The 17,675-nt window shown below is 45.2% G+C and overlaps 1 protein-coding gene across 1 annotated transcript in view; it reads left to right on the top strand.

The window, feature by feature from the left end:
* Positions 1–15,725: 15,725 nt before the first annotated feature.
* Positions 15,726–17,675, top strand: part of JPH1 (junctophilin 1) — a 202,385-nt gene continuing 200,435 nt past the window's right edge. The window contains exon 1 of the mRNA XM_073631818.1: positions 15,726–16,316. Coding sequence (XP_073487919.1) covers positions 15,938–16,316 — 379 coding nt within the window. The 5' untranslated portion in view covers positions 15,726–15,937. The remainder of the gene's footprint in view (positions 16,317–17,675) is intronic.

Here is a 17,675-nt window from a genome sequence, read left to right as displayed (position 1 = left end):
GCTATCTGAGACTATCCGCAAGGCTAGCAATTGCTCGATGACAACTGTGTCCCTGTTGCAGATTGTCCCACATTTCCTGTCTGATAAAACAGTTGTCAGCAGAATGGAAAGTAAGAGGAAATCTCTCCTATGGAGTCCCAGATACATGGTTGGCTTACGTATAACACTCTATTCATCTCCCCCTGGGAGACACAAGCAGTTAACTCTTGCAGTGGGGAGGAGAACCCACTGCAATGACAAATGTTTTTTCCCCCCCAGAGTTCCGCTTTAAAGCCGTCCATTCAGAGCACAGTGCGCATGCGCCAGTGATGTCACCGGCCTCTACAAATGTGAATATCTCCTAAACCACACATGTTTAGGAGATTTTTTTTTGTACCTACAAGCCTTATTATAGGTTTACCTGTAGGTACAAGTCATAAAGCGGACTTTACTACTGCTTTAGGCTTTGACAATAAAACCTAGACAGTGATTTGTTACTGTATACAGCTGCACCAGATTGTGTGTGCTTCAGTTTTAGTAAATCCCCTCCATAATGTGAATCAGCATGGCAGCTTATACTTCAAAGGGGGAGCATGTAACAGGGTGACATTACAGGAGAACTTGTCACCCTATAACAGGAAGTGCCTGAACAAGGATTTTCATGACAGGATCAGCAGGTATTATTTTAAGACAAACTAGATTTTTAAAAAAGTTTGAAAACAACTGTAGAATTTAAAGTGTACAGAGGTTGATTTACTAAAACTGGAGTGTGTAAAATCTGGTTCAGCTGTGCATGGTAGCCAATCAGCATCTAACTTCAGCTTGTTCAAGTACACTTTGACAAAAAAAAAAAAAAACTTGGAAGCTGATTGGTTCCTATGCAGAGCTGCACCAGATTTGCACTCTCCAGTTTTAGTAAATCAACCCCACATTATGAAAACCTAATCACTTAAATAAGTAAGTCCACTTTTGTTGAGAAAAAAAACAATCCCCTCTGGGTGATTTATGTACATTGCAAGGATTTTAACAAACCTTAGTGTAGAGTCCTACCTGTTTCTGCTCTGAAGGAATCATTAGATCATGTCTTGTACAGGACTGATTCGGAATAGGAATAACTAATTTATTAGAAGCATCTGATATATTTTCAGGGTTCTGATGAGAAAAGTTGCAGGGTGTGCATCCCATTAGACGTGAATAACTTTTGGGAAATATCTCATCAAAAAAATGACATTAGGGTGCCTAAAATCTGACTTGTATCTTAGTGCAGATAGTGCAGAGTTCTTCACACAAGCAGAAATAGACATTTCTAGGGGCATTCTGTACACTAAAGGCCAGTTCACACCATAAAAGCGCAGTCCTGATGCGTTCTGGATTCATTTCTGCATGCGCATTTTTGAAGTGTTTCTGGTGTGTTTTTTGATGCTTTCCAGTGCATTTTTCCACTCTTTTTTTCCTTTACCTTAAATGGGCCTTCTAGTGTGTTTTACCGCGCTCCAGTACAGTTCAGTGTGGAAAAAATGCAGCATGTTCTACTTTTTCTTCTGGAACTGGAACCTACAAGAACGGACCACACTGGTGTCAATTGGTACCATATATATCTATGCGTTTCTGATGCATAAAAAAATGCACTGGACTGCATGTGGTGTGAACCAGCCCTAACATTAAATTACAATTTTTTTTTTGCTGTATTGTTTTTGGTTGAATGTGGAGTTACCCTTTAATGCTAATATAAGTTTTAACGGGGGGCGTGGCCGGGATGGTGGACTGAACAGACGTGTTCACAGAGCTATCCTGGAGTGAGATCCGTTATATTATCTGCACCTACTAAGTGGATCGAGAGGATCCTTTTATCCCTGGATGCCTTCTAAACACTTTGGGAGTCAGAAGAGGGGTAAGCGGCTGAAATTTCCCCCAGTGGCTCGGCAGAAACCACTCCGGTCTCCTGTGCCCTGGGATCCCCAGCGCGCCTTTCCAACATGGCGTCGCAAACGGACCACGAGGAGGGTTCTATCCCAGTATCTCCAGGCATTCCGGAGGTTTTGGCGGCCATCACCTCGTGTCAAACTGCCTTAACATCTAAGATAGAGGAGGTACAGATGGACGTGGGATTGATTCACCAAGACCTGGATAAGATCCGGTCTCGAGTGGCTGAAACGGAGCGGCGTGTGGGGGAGGTGGAGGACACGATGACTGATCATGCGGCATCCAACCGAGCCCTGCAAACGAGGGGTAAGGCACTAGAATATAGAGCGGAGGACGCAGAGAATAGGAGCCGCCATAATAATCTTAGGATTGTGGGACTCCCGGAGGGGGTTGAGGGAAGATCCCCCGCTCTATTCACTGAAGATTTCCTGCGCTCCCTGCTGCCAGCAGCCAAACTCTCCCCATACTTCGCAGTAGAGCGGGCTCATCGTGTCCCCTCCAAGCCTGGACCTGAGGGAGCTCCACCCAGAACCTTCATTCTCCGGGTGCTCAATTACCGAGACCGTGATGAGCTACTACGAGCTGCCCGGGCGGCCAGGGAACTTCCTTACCGCAATGTGAAGATCTTGCTGTTTCTGGATTACATCATGGAGACCCAGAGGCAGCGCCGGTCCTTCGACAGCGTCAAGGCCGCCCCGAGATCCAAGGGATTCAAGTACAGCGTCCTGTTCCCAGCAAAACTGAGGGTAGTGGATGGAGAGACCGTGCGCTTCTTTGTTAATCCTAGGGAGGCCTCTGCATGGCTTGAAGCACTCCCTCCCGTAGCACTACTGGTCCCAGCAATCTGTTATGGACTGTATGGTTGCTTTCTGTTCGATAGTCCTGTGTTCTTGCAGCTGGTAAGCATTTCTTTTCCCCTTGATGGAGTTTTGCCCATACCCCCCCCCCCCCCGTCTCCTATACATAACAGGAAAAAAATTTTCCCCCTTCTGTGCTGATGGGATGGGGGGACGGTGGAGATTAGGTTTGTTGTCCTCCATGAGACTGTGGGCTCTCCGGGTCTTTGTGACATGTACTTTCTATTGTCCTATGCAAATGACTGCAAGTTATATTACCCCCTAGTTTACTGGATGTTCTTCGTAACGGACTCTGAAGTGTGTACCCCTGCTCAGTCAGGTGAAAATAACCCTATTTTACAAATATTACACTCCAATAGCTCTGAAAAGGACCCCCCCCCCTGGGATTTTATTTTTCATTTTTGTTTTTTGTATGCTTTGCTAGATGTGTGGATCCCTATCTGGCTACATGCTCCCAACCTGAGGGATTAGTTCAAGAACAATGGGTGTTGTGGGTTTCAAATGCATCTCTCTGTTCCGAGGTGCATGGGGTGGGGGGAGGGGTGGACCGGCGGCTGCTGTTCATGGCTGCTGTTCCTTAATGTTTTGTAAGTTTTCATGGTTGTGTTGGTCTAGCAATGTTCCCATGTACCCTAGGGAGCAACTACCTCGGTATGATGTTACACTCCATAATGCTGTACTGCTGGACTCTGTGGACCCAGAGGGGGAGCGAGGGCCCCCTCTGGTTCACTGGACCCGCATGGTGCTAGTGGAGAGCCTCCTTTACTATTGGACACGTTTATCTCATGGCTAAGTGCTTAGTGGTGTCCTGGAACGTTCAAGGGCTTAATTCAGCCATCAAGCGTTCCCTGGTGCTAAATTATTTGAGGAAACTCCACCCGCAGGTGTGTATCCTGCAGGAGACGCATCTGACGGGTTCCAGAGTCATGAGTCTGAGGAGGACTTGGGTTGGTGCTCACTATCATGCACCCTACTCTAACTATGCCAGAGTTAGCATTCTGGTGCATAGATCCTTGCCCTTTCAGCTCATTGAGGTCAAACTTGACCCCAGAGGCAAATATATTATTTTACATGCATTAATCTTGGAAATCCCTTATGTAATAGTGGGTATATATTAGAGCTGCACAATTAATCGTCAACAATCGTTATCGTGATTAATCATCAAGAATCGTTATTGCGATCTCGACTAAAGTGTTTCACAATTCTTTCTATGCAAAGAATTCTCTCTGCTCTCTGAAGTCACAGCCCTCAAAAGAAAGGAAGAGAAAAACTGGGCCATCTGCCAAGAAACAATTCTTTATCAGTTGAACTTAAGTATAAACATTGTAACAATTTGTCAATGGAATAGACTTCCTGTGTAAGTGAAAAAAGCTTAACCACTTAAACACTAAACGTTTTTGTGACATTTGTTGGTTTCAAGTTAAAATCATTTTTTTTTTTTTGCTAGAAAATAACTTAGAATCCCCAAACATATATATATTTTTTAGTAGACACCATAGAGAATAAAATGGTGGTTGTTGCAATATTTTATGCCACACCCACACTGTATTTGCACAGCGGTCTTTCAAATGCAATTTTTTTTGGAAAAAATTACTTTAATGAATTTAAAAAAAAAAAAAAAAAAAATCTAACCAGTAAAGTTAGCCCTTTTTTTTTTTTGTATAATGTGAAAGATTTTACGACGTGAGAATCGTGATCTTTTTATTCTAAGCAAAAAAATCGTGATTCTCATTTTGGCCAGAATCGTGCAGATCTAATATATATTTGCCCCCACCTTTTAATATAGAAGTGCTCCATGTATTGATGCAACAGGTTACAATGTTCAATGTGGATAATGTACTAATTATAGGGGATTTTAATATAGTGCCTTCTAGAGATTTAGACAAAGTGTCTGCTTCGGGCCCCCAGCAACCTGCCCTGTCCCGTTGGGCGACCGCCTTCCACATGACAGACGTTGGCGCCATTCCCATCCCTCAGACAGGGAGTATACTTGCCTCTCTACCATATACCGGACTATGTCACGTATTGACTTGGCGTTTGCCTCTTCGGCTATGTTGCAGAGAGTGGTATCGACTGAGATTCTCTCGAGGGGAATATCTGATCATGCCCCCCTGTCTGTCACCATTCGGACCTCTCATGCGGAGGGCGGGAAGGTATGGCGACTATCCAAATATTGGATCATGGACCCTGAGATTCAGGAAGAGATGCCGGAAGTATTGTGCAATTTTTGGATAAATAATGCAGAGTCTGCGAGACCCATGGTTCTATGGGATACCTTTAAGGCCTGGCTCAGAGATGAATATATTAAATGTATAGCTCAGCGGAAGAGGAAATCTGTGCAGTCTCTGAGACAAATGGAGGAGCAGGCAAGACTTAAAGAGGCCGAATATGTACGATCTCTGTTGCAAGCTAATTATATAACCTGGCAAGACACCCTGAGGGAACTATCCCTACTAAGAATAGACCTCACCAAGAAATCTATGCTAGATGGAGCCCAAAGGGTGTTTGAATTTGGTGATAAAAATGGTAAGTTACTGGCCTGGTTAGCCAAGGGGCAACATGAAAAGACCCACATAGGCTGAGGGATCTGGATGGTCGTTTATTAACGTCACCCACTGAAATTAGTGCTAGGTTTCTAGAGTTCTATCAAACCCTGTACTCCTCTAGGGTGTCCTATGACAATTGTGAGCTGCTTCAGTATTTGGATCGAGTTTCGCTCCCTACCTTAGAACCAGCAAAAAGAGAGACACTGGAGGAGGACATTTCCTTGAAAGAGGTTCAGGAGGCGGTGGGAGTTATGCAGTCGGGGAAAGCCCCGGGGCCAGATGGGATCCCTATTGATTTTTATTCCACCTACCAGGAATTGCTGGCACCCCGGCTCACCTCTCTGCTGAAACAATTTGCGGAGCAAGGTTCTCTCCCTGAGTCGATGTCTGATGCGATAGTGGTCTTGGTGCCCAAACCTGGTAGGAACCCTGAAGAGTGCACCTCTTATAGGCCGATTTCATTAATTAATGCAGATGCCAAGTTGCTAGCAAAAATACTGGCCATTCGTATAAGTAAGGTTATGGACAATCTGGTCCATATTGACCAGACAGGGTTCATGGCGGGTAAAAGCACTGACATCAACATCCGTCCTCTGTTTCTCAATCTGGCCGCCTCCCATGACAATGAAGGTACAAGAGTCATAGCCTCTCTAGACGCAGAGAAGGCTTTTGACTCCGTGGAGTGGGGGTACCTATGGGAAGTCCTTTGTAGATTTGGGTTCAGTCCCAAATTCCTCCACTGGCTAAGTCTACTATATCAAGCCCCTAGGGCGAGAGTTCATGTGAATGATACCCTTTCGGATTTTCTTCTCCTCCAGAGGGGAACTCGCCAGGGATGCCCATTATCCCCCAGCTTATTTGCCCTGGCTTTAGAGCCCCTGGCGATAGCGGTCAGAGAGTCAAACCGTATTGTGGGACTCCGGGTTGGCCCTCTGGAGGAGAAGATATCCCTATATGCAGATGACACTCTGCTATATCTGCATGATGCTGAGTCCTCACTGAATGCAGCACTTGAGACCTTTGATGAATTTGGGAAGTACTCAGGGATACGTATCAACTGGTCTAAATCCGCTCTATTCCCATTAGATGACCAGGACAGAATGTCGGGGATGCAGACTCCCTTGCCATGGGTGGAGGAGTTTGCCTATCTAGGGATCAGGGTAGCAAAGGACTTGCGGGCCTTTCAGCACCTCAATCTCCAACCGTTAGTGGCACAACTTAGAGATCATTGCTCCCGATGGGCTAAGCTACCTCTTAATCTTCTAGGGCGCATTAATATAATAAAGATGGTCTACTTACCAAAATGTAACTACATCTTTAGAAATTGCCCAGTGTGGATACCCCCATCCTTTTTCAAGGACATAGATAGTTGCATTGGCACTTTTCTGTGCCGAGGGGCTCCCCCCGGTTGGCTAGACAGACCCTTTGGCTTTCTGTGAGTTGTGGAGGCCTTGCCTTGCCTAATTTATTAGTGTATTACTGGGCAGCTATGCTTGTCACGGTAAGATGGTGGCTGGAGCAGTCAAGAGCCAATGCAGCGACTTTCCTAGAAGTGACTATAGTGGGTTCTCTTACTGAACTTAGTAATTTGGTGTACAGGGGCCCCGCCGCATACCTATCCCTCCCGACTTCGACTTGGGCAACCTTGCGGGTGTGGAGAATGGCTAGACAAAGATTTCTGCGTCCTAATAGGTGGTCCCCCTACTGTCCTTTGTGGGGTAATGCTTCTCTCCCCCATTTCAGGACAATTCCAGACCCACAGATCTGGGCCCGATATGGTATCAAGGTGTTGCGGGACATAATACAAGCTGGTTCCCTCCTTCCATTTAGTGCCCTAGTTAGCAAATATGGACTTCCGGCATGGATGGCGTTCAGATACCACCAATTGCGCTATGCAGCCAGGGCACAATTCACTGCGCCTCCCAGTCTTGAGGCAGATCCTATTGAGGAGTTGCTGGCGCAGGAGTCCCTCGGCAAACCCCTTTCTGTTTTATACCTAGCTCTCCTTCAGACAGACTCGCCAAAAATGGACGCTCTATGGGAAAAGTGGAAGGCGGATCTGCCTGATTTGGATAGAGAGACCTGGGAAGAGTGTTTTGAAAATAGTTCTAAACTAGTGATATCCTCTAGGGATAAATTAATACAAACCAAATTTTTACATAGGGTGTATTATACGCCTCAGAGACTGCACAGAATCTATCCATCACGTTCCCCAAATTGCCCGCGTTGCCACTCTCCTGAAGGCACTTATCTCCATATGTTTTGGACCTGTCCCAGGCTGTCGCGGTTCTGGGCTACGGTGGGTGAGTGGCTTAAGGTTCGCCTTCAGTTGGAGTCCCCCTTAACGGCTGAGCTTGCACTGCTGGGTGTGCAAGACGATGAGCAAAGGCCTAGGTATACTAAGATACTGATCTCGCTTCTGCTTTTTTATGCCAAAAAGGAGATCCTGTTAAAATGGACTTCTCGGTTACCACCTACGGTGGGAGCATGGGAAAACTCGGTTAATGCGACTCTCCCCTTATATAAATTGACATATATGAGTAGAGGGTGTCCCATGAAATATGAAAAGATTTGGCAGCCGTGGACTGATCCCATTTAGTCTGCTGTTCTTTTAAACTGGCTACATATGGTTAAGTTAAATCTGCTGTATTTTCCTTTCTTTAGGTGGGCCTCCCCCCCCCTTCCCTTTAAGGTCCCGCTGAATATTAACTGTTTATACTAAAGTAGCGAGATACCTGCCAATGTATAGTCATGCATCTATTACTTGGGAATTTCAACTGTATGTTATTGTAATTGATGTAACTGCTATACTTTTCATTGTGAAGTGTATGTATAATGACATGATTTCTCTCTTACAATAAAGACCAACCTTGTTGTTAAAAAAAAATATAAGTTTTAACATGTTCATTTCAAAAGTCATTTGGAGATACAGCATTGCCTTGTTTTAAAAGTATTACCAAACTGTATACAGCTGTTCCAGGCTAAGCTGTATGGAATGAGTAATACTGGCTCTGTAATCTTATGGCGATATCTGTGCTATACACCAGCTGTTCTGGATGCACTGTTAGCTAAAGGAGCAAAAAAGAAAGAATTGCATGACACCAACCACTTACCCATAAGCAAAGACTGAGGCCCTTTGTTTGGTTGTTTTTTTTTCATAAATTTTTCATTCATAAAAGGCAGCAAGGGAGTACAAAAACTATTATGATCACATGGAATCTAGACAGTCATCACATGGCATAGCATTGATAGTCTTTACAACACTCATATCTCCCAATTATCTGAAATGATACAGAGGGACACCTGCCTTAGCCCCGAGTACATAGACCACAAAGATCTAAATCCAGAAAATGATTGGCTAAACCACAAAAGTGATTTTTTTACCTCTCTTTTTCCTTTATATTGTCCTTTCAAAAATAAAAATGTAGTATTATAGAGGTTGGATAAAAAGTTTATTGCAAAGTGATGCAATAATCAGTCAGAATGTTTTTTTTTTTTTCAAACAAAATTCACGCAGCATGTGGCAGCATGTTAAAAAAAATTAAAAAACATTCTAATTAAAAAAAAAAAAGAATAACAAACATGTCATACAGCAGCAAGGCGGCTCTCCTGTGCAGGATGATCACCTAACTGTATGTGATCCTGCACTTACAGGTCTGGGGCGCCGGTGACCCGCTCCCACTGTGATTGGACATGGCAAAAGCCAATCACCGGGTCTGGCAGACTCAATGTCCGCCCGGGCCTGGGACCTAGAACAGAAGCAGAACGGCCGTCTGCTATGTAAACAAGGCAGACTGCGGTTCTATCAGTAGGGAAGGTAGTGATCCTGTGTTTCTGCAAAGCAGGAACATGGATCTCTGCCTTCCCATAGTACACGCACCTTCCACACAGTAACCAAGCACATTTTAGGCACACATTTAACCTTTCGATCGCCCCTGATGTTAACTACTTGACAACCGGCCCATAGCCCAATGACGGCTACAAGGCAGTTGCATAACTCTGGAAGGGCGTACAGTGATGTCCTCCCAGAATCCCGAGAACATCCGTGACCAGACCCGGCGCATCATGGATCGCGGTAAATGGCTGCTGATAGCAGCCGTTTACCACGTGTACGCTCCGTCAAATGATGGAGCGATCACTTGTAAACAAACCGGCGTCATGTCATGACACCAGTTCCTCTCTCCCCTCTGTGTACCGATCGGTACAGTGTGAGAGGAGAGGGGAAGAGATCGGATGGCAGCAGCGCTGTGGGCTGGATGTGTAGTGCCCACAGCGCTGCTCAGTGACAATTGCAGTCACATCCATTAATCCATCCATCCATGCTCAGCCATCCCTCCATACTCAGCAATCCCTGCAATACCCTGCAATACTCTGCAATACCCTGCAATACTCTGCAATATCCGCAATACTCTGCAATACTCTACAATAACCCGCAATACTTTGCAATACCCTGCAATAGTCTGCAATACCCCGCAATACTCTGCAATACCCAGCCATACTCTGCAATACTCGGTGATACCCTGCAATACTCTGCAATACCCAGCCATACTCTGCAATACTCGGTGATACCCAGCCATACTCTGCAATACCCAGCCATACCCAATCATACTCGGCGATATCCTGCAATACCCTGCCATACTCAGCCATGCTCAGCCATACTCAGCCATGTTTGGCCATACTCGGCTGCACTCGGCCCCTGTATGTGGCCAGGCTGTGGAAGTCTCACACATGTGGTATCGCCGTACTCAGGAGGAGTAGGAGAATCTATTTTGGGGTGTCATTTTTGGTATGTACATGCTATGTGTTAGAAATATTGTATAAATGGACAACTTTGTGTTAACAAAAATGCGTTTTAACCACTTCCCGCCCGTCGTCATATGATGTCCTTGAATTTGTGTGGGGATATCTGAATGATGTCTGCAGCTACAGGCATCATTCAGATATCAGTTTTTTCAGGCGGCGATTCCCTACACCATAAGAATGATCATAGTGGCTGTTCCGCTGCTTGATCATTCTTACAGGAGGCAAGCACCCTCTGGTGCTTCTACCGACTCGCCGCTACGATTGAAGCCAGGATCGTTTTTTTTTTTTTTTTTTTTTTTTTTTTTTTAATTATTTCAGGCTTCCCAGCCTAGAGGTGAGATGTGGGGTCTTATTGACTCCATATCTCACTGTAAAGAGGACCTGTCATGCCATATTCCCATTACAAGGGATGTTTACATTCCTTGTAATAGAAATAAAAGTGATCAAAAAATGTATTTTTTGGGAAAAAGTGTCAAACTAAAATAAATAAAGTAAAATGAACAATAAAAAAAAAAAAAATTTTAAAGCGCCCCTGTCCTCGTGTGCTTACATGCAGAAGCGAACGCATATATAAGTCCCGCCCACACATGTGAGGTATCGCTGCGAACGTTAAAGAGCAATAATTTTGGCCCTAGACCTCCTCTGTAACTCAAAACATGTAGCCAGTAAAAAAAACGCGTTCGGAAAATTGCTACGCAAATACCGTGCGAGATAAAAAGTTGCAACGACCACCATTGTATTCTCTAGGGTCTTTGCTAAAAAAACATATATGATGTTTTGGGGTTCTATGTCATTTTCTAGCAAATAAATGATGATTTTTACATGTAGGAGAGAAATATCAGAATTGGCCTGGGTGCTCCAGAACGGCTGAAGGTGCTCCCTGCATGTTGGGCCTCTGTATGTGGCCACGCTGTGTAAAAGTCTCACACATGTGGTATTGCCGTACTCAGGAGTAATAGCAGAATGTGTTTTGGGGTGTAATTTGTGGTATGCATATGCTGTATGTGAGAAATAACCTGCTAATATGACAATTTTGTGAAGAAAAAAAAAATCTTGATTTTGCAAAGAATTATGGGAAAAAATTACAACTTCAAAAAACTCACCATGCATCTTTCTAAATACCTTGGAATGTCTTCTTTCAAGAAAGGGGTCATTTGGGCGGTATTTGTACTTTTCTGGCATGTTAGGGTCTCAAGAAATTAGATAGGCCGTCAGTACTTCAGGTGTGATCAATTTTCAGATAATATACACCGATTTGTACTTATTTTTACCAAAGATATGTAGCAGTATAAATTTTGGCCAAAATGTATCAAGAAAAATTACTAGTTTGCTAAATTTTATAAGAGAAACAAAGAAAAATTCATTTTTTACAGAATTTTCAGTCTTTTCTTTTATAGCGCAAAAAATAAAAAACCCAACAGTGGTTAAATACCATCAAAAGAAAGCTCTATTTGTGTGAAAAAAAGGACAAAAATTTCATATGGGTGCAGTGTTGTATGACTGAGTAATTGTCATTTAAATTGTGAGAGCACCAAAAGCTAAAAATTGGTCTGGTAAGGAAGGGGGTTTAAGTGCCCAGTGGTCAAGTGGTTAAGGCCTTCCTAGCCAGTGTCCTTAGTACAGTGACAGTGCATATTTTTAGCATTGATCACTGTATTAGTGTCACCGGTCCCCAAAAAGTGTCACTTAGTGTCCAATTTGTCCGCCGAAATGTCGCAGTCCCGCTGAGTTGCTAATCATCGGCATTACTAGTAAAAAAATTAAAATTCCATAAATATATCCCATAGTTTGTAGACGTTATAACTTTTGCGCAAACCAATCAATATACGCTTATTGGGATTTTTTTTTACTGAAAATATGTAGCAGAATACATATTGGCCTAAATTGATGAAGAAATGTTATTTATTTTTTTTTTTATTTTATTGGGTATGTTTTATAGCAGAAAGTATAAAATGTTGTTTTTTTGGGGGAAATTGTCGGTCTTTTTTCGTTTATAGCACAAAAAATAAAAGCTGCAGAGGTGATCAAATACCACCCAAAAAAAGCTCTATTTGTGGGAAAAAAAGGAGATCAATTTTATTTTGGTACAGTGTCGCACGACCACGCAATTGTCAGTTAAAGTAACGCAGTGCCGTATCGCAAAAAATGGCCTGGTCATGACGGGGGGGTAAACCTTCCGGAGCTGAAGTGGATACTTACCTGCCCTATGAAATGGTTTAGCACAGAGCAGCCCTGATCCTCCTCTTCCTGTGTTACCCCCCAGCACTGCTGCCCCCCCCCCCCAGCTGAGTCCCCCCTAGCAAGTCACTTGGTGTTGGTCGTAAAATAGTCAAGTGCCTTTCCTGCCTATAAATAAATATAAATGCATGTGTGCCACTGCCAGTATGAATGCAGTTGGACTTTGTAATAAAGGCTTGTTCACACTTGACTAAATTTCTAACGCTTAACAAGCGCTCCTATAGCATTAGTATGGGCGTTAGACTTGAGTCAGTGAGGTTTAGTATGTGCTTTAGACTGGCATTTTAGAAGCCTTAAAAACGCTCCCCAAATGCCCTATGTGCAGTTTTGAAGCATTTGATGAGCGTTAAGGTACATTAAAAACTGCTTAACAAACAGGATATTACAGGAAATAAACTAATTTTAAAGCCCCGCAACCGCACTGCAAACGTCTGCCAGGGCATTTGCACAGTGTTACCATAGACTTGAATGGGAGGCGTTGAAAGCCTTCAAACAACTCCTGACTCGACATGAGGCTTCAATTTTGAAGCAAAGCGACGCCAACGCTTTATGTTTTGATAATGTGAACAGCACCATGTGATCTCCATTGTATCATTTGCATAGGCTTTAAAGGAACTTTTTTAACGCCCCTTAAAGCCCACTTTTATTGCAAGTGTGAACTTAGCCTAAGTGACTAAAAAATAAAAACTTAAATCGGATGTCCAGTCTAAAGTTCAAAAATTAAAAGTCAGCAGCTACAAAAACTGTAGCTGCTGACTTTTAATAACAGGACAATCACCTGTCCCAGGATTCAGCGATGTGCTCACCCGGCCGGTTTCGTCACCAGCGTTCGGTACCTGGCACCAGCATACTAACTGTGGGCAACTGTGGACTGTTTGTGGCTTCACAGCCGGCTACTCGCTGATTCAGAGAGCGTTTGGCAGGTGGTGAGGAGGGTGCTGTATTCAGTGCTGGATATATAAGGGAGCAAAAGAGGCAACTTCTAGACATGTGCGATTCGGTTCGTAACGGATAGATTTTCATATGGATTTGTTAGTATTCATACATTCGGATCGATTCGAACATCTGAATAGCTGAAAGAACCAAAATCCAAAAATGACAAAATTACGAATAAGCTACATAACGAACATGCGAAAATACGAACGGACAAACTTACGAAAATACGAAGTAGTAAAAGAAAGAAAATGACATCTATAACGAATGATTTACATTTCGTATTTTCAATCCTTTGTCTGTTCGTAATTTCGTATGTTCGAATTTTCATTTGTGTGTTCGTAACATCGTTTCTTTATCTGTTCGTAATTTAGTTTGTTCGTGTTCTCGAATCGTTCTTTTGAATGGACAGTGTAAGTGTATCTTAATATGTATATTCGTAATTTTGTATGTTGGTAATTTTGTGTTCTCGAATCATTCTTTCGAATGGGTAGTGTATTAGTGAGTGATGTATCTTACTTAATATCTTTAGCCAATCAGCTTATCCCTTTTGTGTCTAAGTCACACTGCATTCCTGAATCTTTTTAAATTCAGTTGAGGAGGAATCTGAGTCGGGTCTCGAGACTAAGGGACTGGACTGGAGTAAGTACAGGACTTATTAGAAAAGCAAGCATAGGATTATTATTCTTTATTTCCTATGAATCAACGAAAAGGGCAATCTCACAAAAGTAACAATTACTAAATTACGAGTAGTGCGGAAGTGACATCATCGCAGCTCCAGCCACTCACACGGCCGAGGAGTCCACAAACCCGGAAGAAAGACCGGGTGAAGATGGAATCCCTGTCAGCGGAGGGCTTTGTTCTAAAGTAAGTTTTGCATAATGTGCTAGTATGCGATGCATACTAGTGCATTAAAACTTTGCCTTGCATCTTAAAAAAAAAGAATAAATCAGCGGCAGTTTACTACTGCTCTAATAGGCCGCCCCTACACAAAAATAATATAATACAATATAAAAAAAAAAAATGACATAAAATAATAAAAAAAAATACAAAATATATAATAGTAAAAGATTATTATTTGTAATATTTTGCTGGCCATCATCTGTCACAGTTTTTACTCTGGACTGGTCAATTGTATTGTTTTTAAAAATGTATTTTGGCAGCTCAAGTGAAGCACACACGCTATGCCTGCACATGTATGTGTGCATGCATGACCTCCATATGATGTTGTGTCATGCGTTTTAAAAATGTGTCGTTGAGAATGTAGACCATCTCTGTGTATGAGGGGCCCCCAGAACCTGAAGTGCTCCGGACCAGGTCTAAATCTGGCCCTAGTTCTCTCATCCATTACAAGTAAAGCCGGCAACTTGGTGTACTCTTCTTATTGAATTTTATTAGACACATTTGAAATGGCAGGTTTGGGAGCCATTGGGGACCAGGCTCCTAAACCCTTTATTTTATTAAGATTTGGATGATGGTACAACCTTTGTTTTAACACACCTACCTATCGACACTATCCCTAGAGGCCACCCATATTTTTCTAACATTTGAAATGGCATCGTATACAGAATGCTAACGTGTTTCGGCTAATACAGCCTTCCCCAAATGAGTCAAACGCGTTAGTATTCTGCATACTGTGCCATTTCATAGGTAGGTAATAAAGTTGAAGAAGAAAAGTACACCGAGTTGGCGGCTTTACTTGTAATGGATTGACTTTTTTTTTGGACGGAACATCCCAGCCTGAGCACCGGTCTTAATCTCTTTGAATGGAGAAGTTGGCTGGAGAGGCGGGATATGATTCTTGCTTCTAGTTGTATCGTCTCCTTGCCAACTGTTTTAGCCCCCTACATGGCAGCCTATGGCACTGCACCGCGTATATTGTGTGGCGTTGCAGCGTGGCCCTGTTTACTTGAATGGGATGCGTTTGGCGGGCGTTGGTGTGTGCTGAACATGATAGAGAGTATAATTTGGGGCGAAGCACAAAGCAAAAACCTTTCTGGTTAAAGGGGAGCAGTTGAGGGGTGGTAAAAATGTGAATCGCCCCCAAAACCGCCAATGTAAATGAGCCCTAAATAAGGATTTTGTGGTGAGTGTCGCTCATCCGTCCTGTACGCGTTCAAACGCTCAGATGTGCGATGACGCATGTACAGCCGCAGCCCGTCATTGATCTGTACATGGGTGGCCGCAGACACCTGTGACTCCCAGATGCAGAAATACGCCCCCTGGTGGTGTACGGTCCTCTGAACCCCCCCGCATGAGCCCCAATATTGGGTCACCAATCAGAGATGACTTCTAATAGAACACCTGTGATCCTCCAATGACCGGAGTGTGATCAGGAAAGGAGATGGGCAGTCGGGAGAACTTTCTCCCCTCCCGGTCGCTCCGCTCTCTCCACCAGCAGCGGTATTTTTAGTCCGGACCTCCCGGCTCCTCGCTCAGCCTCTAATAATACCCGCGGCGGGGGGTGTGGGCGGGGCCAGCGGCAGAGGATGGTGGCAGGCCGCGCTGGGATTGGCCGGTGTCTGGGCGCTGTGAGTGGGATGTAGAGGGGAGAAGGGGAGGCAGAGGAGAGTGCATGCCGCCGCCGGTACACGGGAGCCGCTGCCGCCCCGCTCTCACCGTCCCTTCTCCGAACACCCCTCACCGCACAGCCGCTGAATGACGGGCGGACGCTTCGACTTCGACGACGGCGGCACTTATTGCGGCGGCTGGGAGGATGGCAAAGCTCACGGGCACGGCATCTGTACGGGGCCCAAGGGGCAGGGGGAGTACTCGGGCTCCTGGTCCCACGGCTTCGAGGTGGTCGGTGTGTACACCTGGCCCAGCGGGAACACTTACCTGGGCTACTGGGCGCAGGGCAAGAGGCACGGGCTGGGCGTGGAGACCAAAGGCAGGTGGATGTACCGGGGAGAGTGGTCCCATGGCTTCAAAGGGAGGTACGGGGTCCGCCAGAGCCTCTCTACACCGGCCCGGTATGAGGGAACCTGGAGCAACGGGCTGCAGGACGGCTACGGCATCGAGACCTACGGGGATGGAGGTAAGTCACCGCAAAACCTCAGTGTCACCCAACGGATCACCCCATCTGTACCCGTCACCCAATATGTCACCCCATCTGTACCCGTCACCCAACATGTCACCCCATCTGTACCCGTCACCCAATATGTCACCCCATCTGTACCCGTCACCCAATATGTCACCCAAAGTGTTACCCAACATGTCACCCCATCTGTACCCGTCACCCAATATGTCACCCCATCTGTACCCGTCACCCCATCTGTACCCGTCACCCAATATGTCACCCAACGTGTCACCCAACATGTCACCCCATCTGTACCCATCACTCAATATGTCACCCCATCTGTACCCGTCACCCAACATGTCACCCCATCTGTACCCATCACTCAATATGTCACCCCATCTGTACCCGTCACCCAGCGTGTCACCCAACATGTCACCCCATCTGTACCCATCACCCAATATGTCACCCCATCTGTACCCGTCACCCAATATGTCACCCCATCTGTACCCGTCACCCAACATGTCACCCCATCTGTACCTGTCACCCAACATGTCACCCCATCTGTACCCGTCACCCAATATGTCACCCCATCTGTACCCGTCACCCAACATGTCACCCCATCTGTACCCATCACCCCATCTGTACCCATCACCCAATATGTCACCCAACGTGTCACCCAACATGTCACCCCATCTGTACCCGTCACCCAATATGTCACCCAAAGTGTTACCCAACATGTCACCCCATCTGTACCCGTCACCCAATATGTCACCCCATCTGTACCCGTCACCCCATCTGTACCCGTCACCCAATATGTCACCCAACGTGTCACCCAACATGTCACCCCATCTGTACCCATCACTCAATATGTCACCCCATCTGTACCCGTCACCCAACATGTCACCCCATCTGTACCCATCACTCAATATGTCACCCCATCTGTACCCGTCACCCAGCGTGTCACCCAACATGTCACCCCATCTGTACCCATCACCCAATATGTCACCCCCATCTGTACCCGTCACCCAATATGTCACCCCATCTGTACCCGTCACCCAACATGTCACCCCATCTGTACCTGTCACCCAACATGTCACCCCATCTGTACCCGTCACCCAATATGTCACCCCATCTGTACCCGTCACCCAACATGTCACCCCATCTGTACCCATCACCCCATCTGTACCCATCACCCAATATGTCACCCAACGTGTCACCCAACATGTCACCCCATCTGTACCCGTCACCCAACATGTCACCCCATCTGTACCCGTCACCCCATCTGTACCCGTCACCCAATATGTCACCCAACGTGTCACCCCATCTGTACCCGTCACCCAGCATGTCACCCCATCTCTACCCGTCACCCAGCATGTC

This window comes from Aquarana catesbeiana, linkage group LG05 (assembly GCF_042186555.1).
Source record: "Aquarana catesbeiana isolate 2022-GZ linkage group LG05, ASM4218655v1, whole genome shotgun sequence".
Taxonomy (NCBI): Eukaryota; Metazoa; Chordata; class Amphibia; order Anura; family Ranidae; genus Aquarana; species Aquarana catesbeiana.
This window is presented reverse-complemented; position numbering and strand designations above follow the sequence as displayed.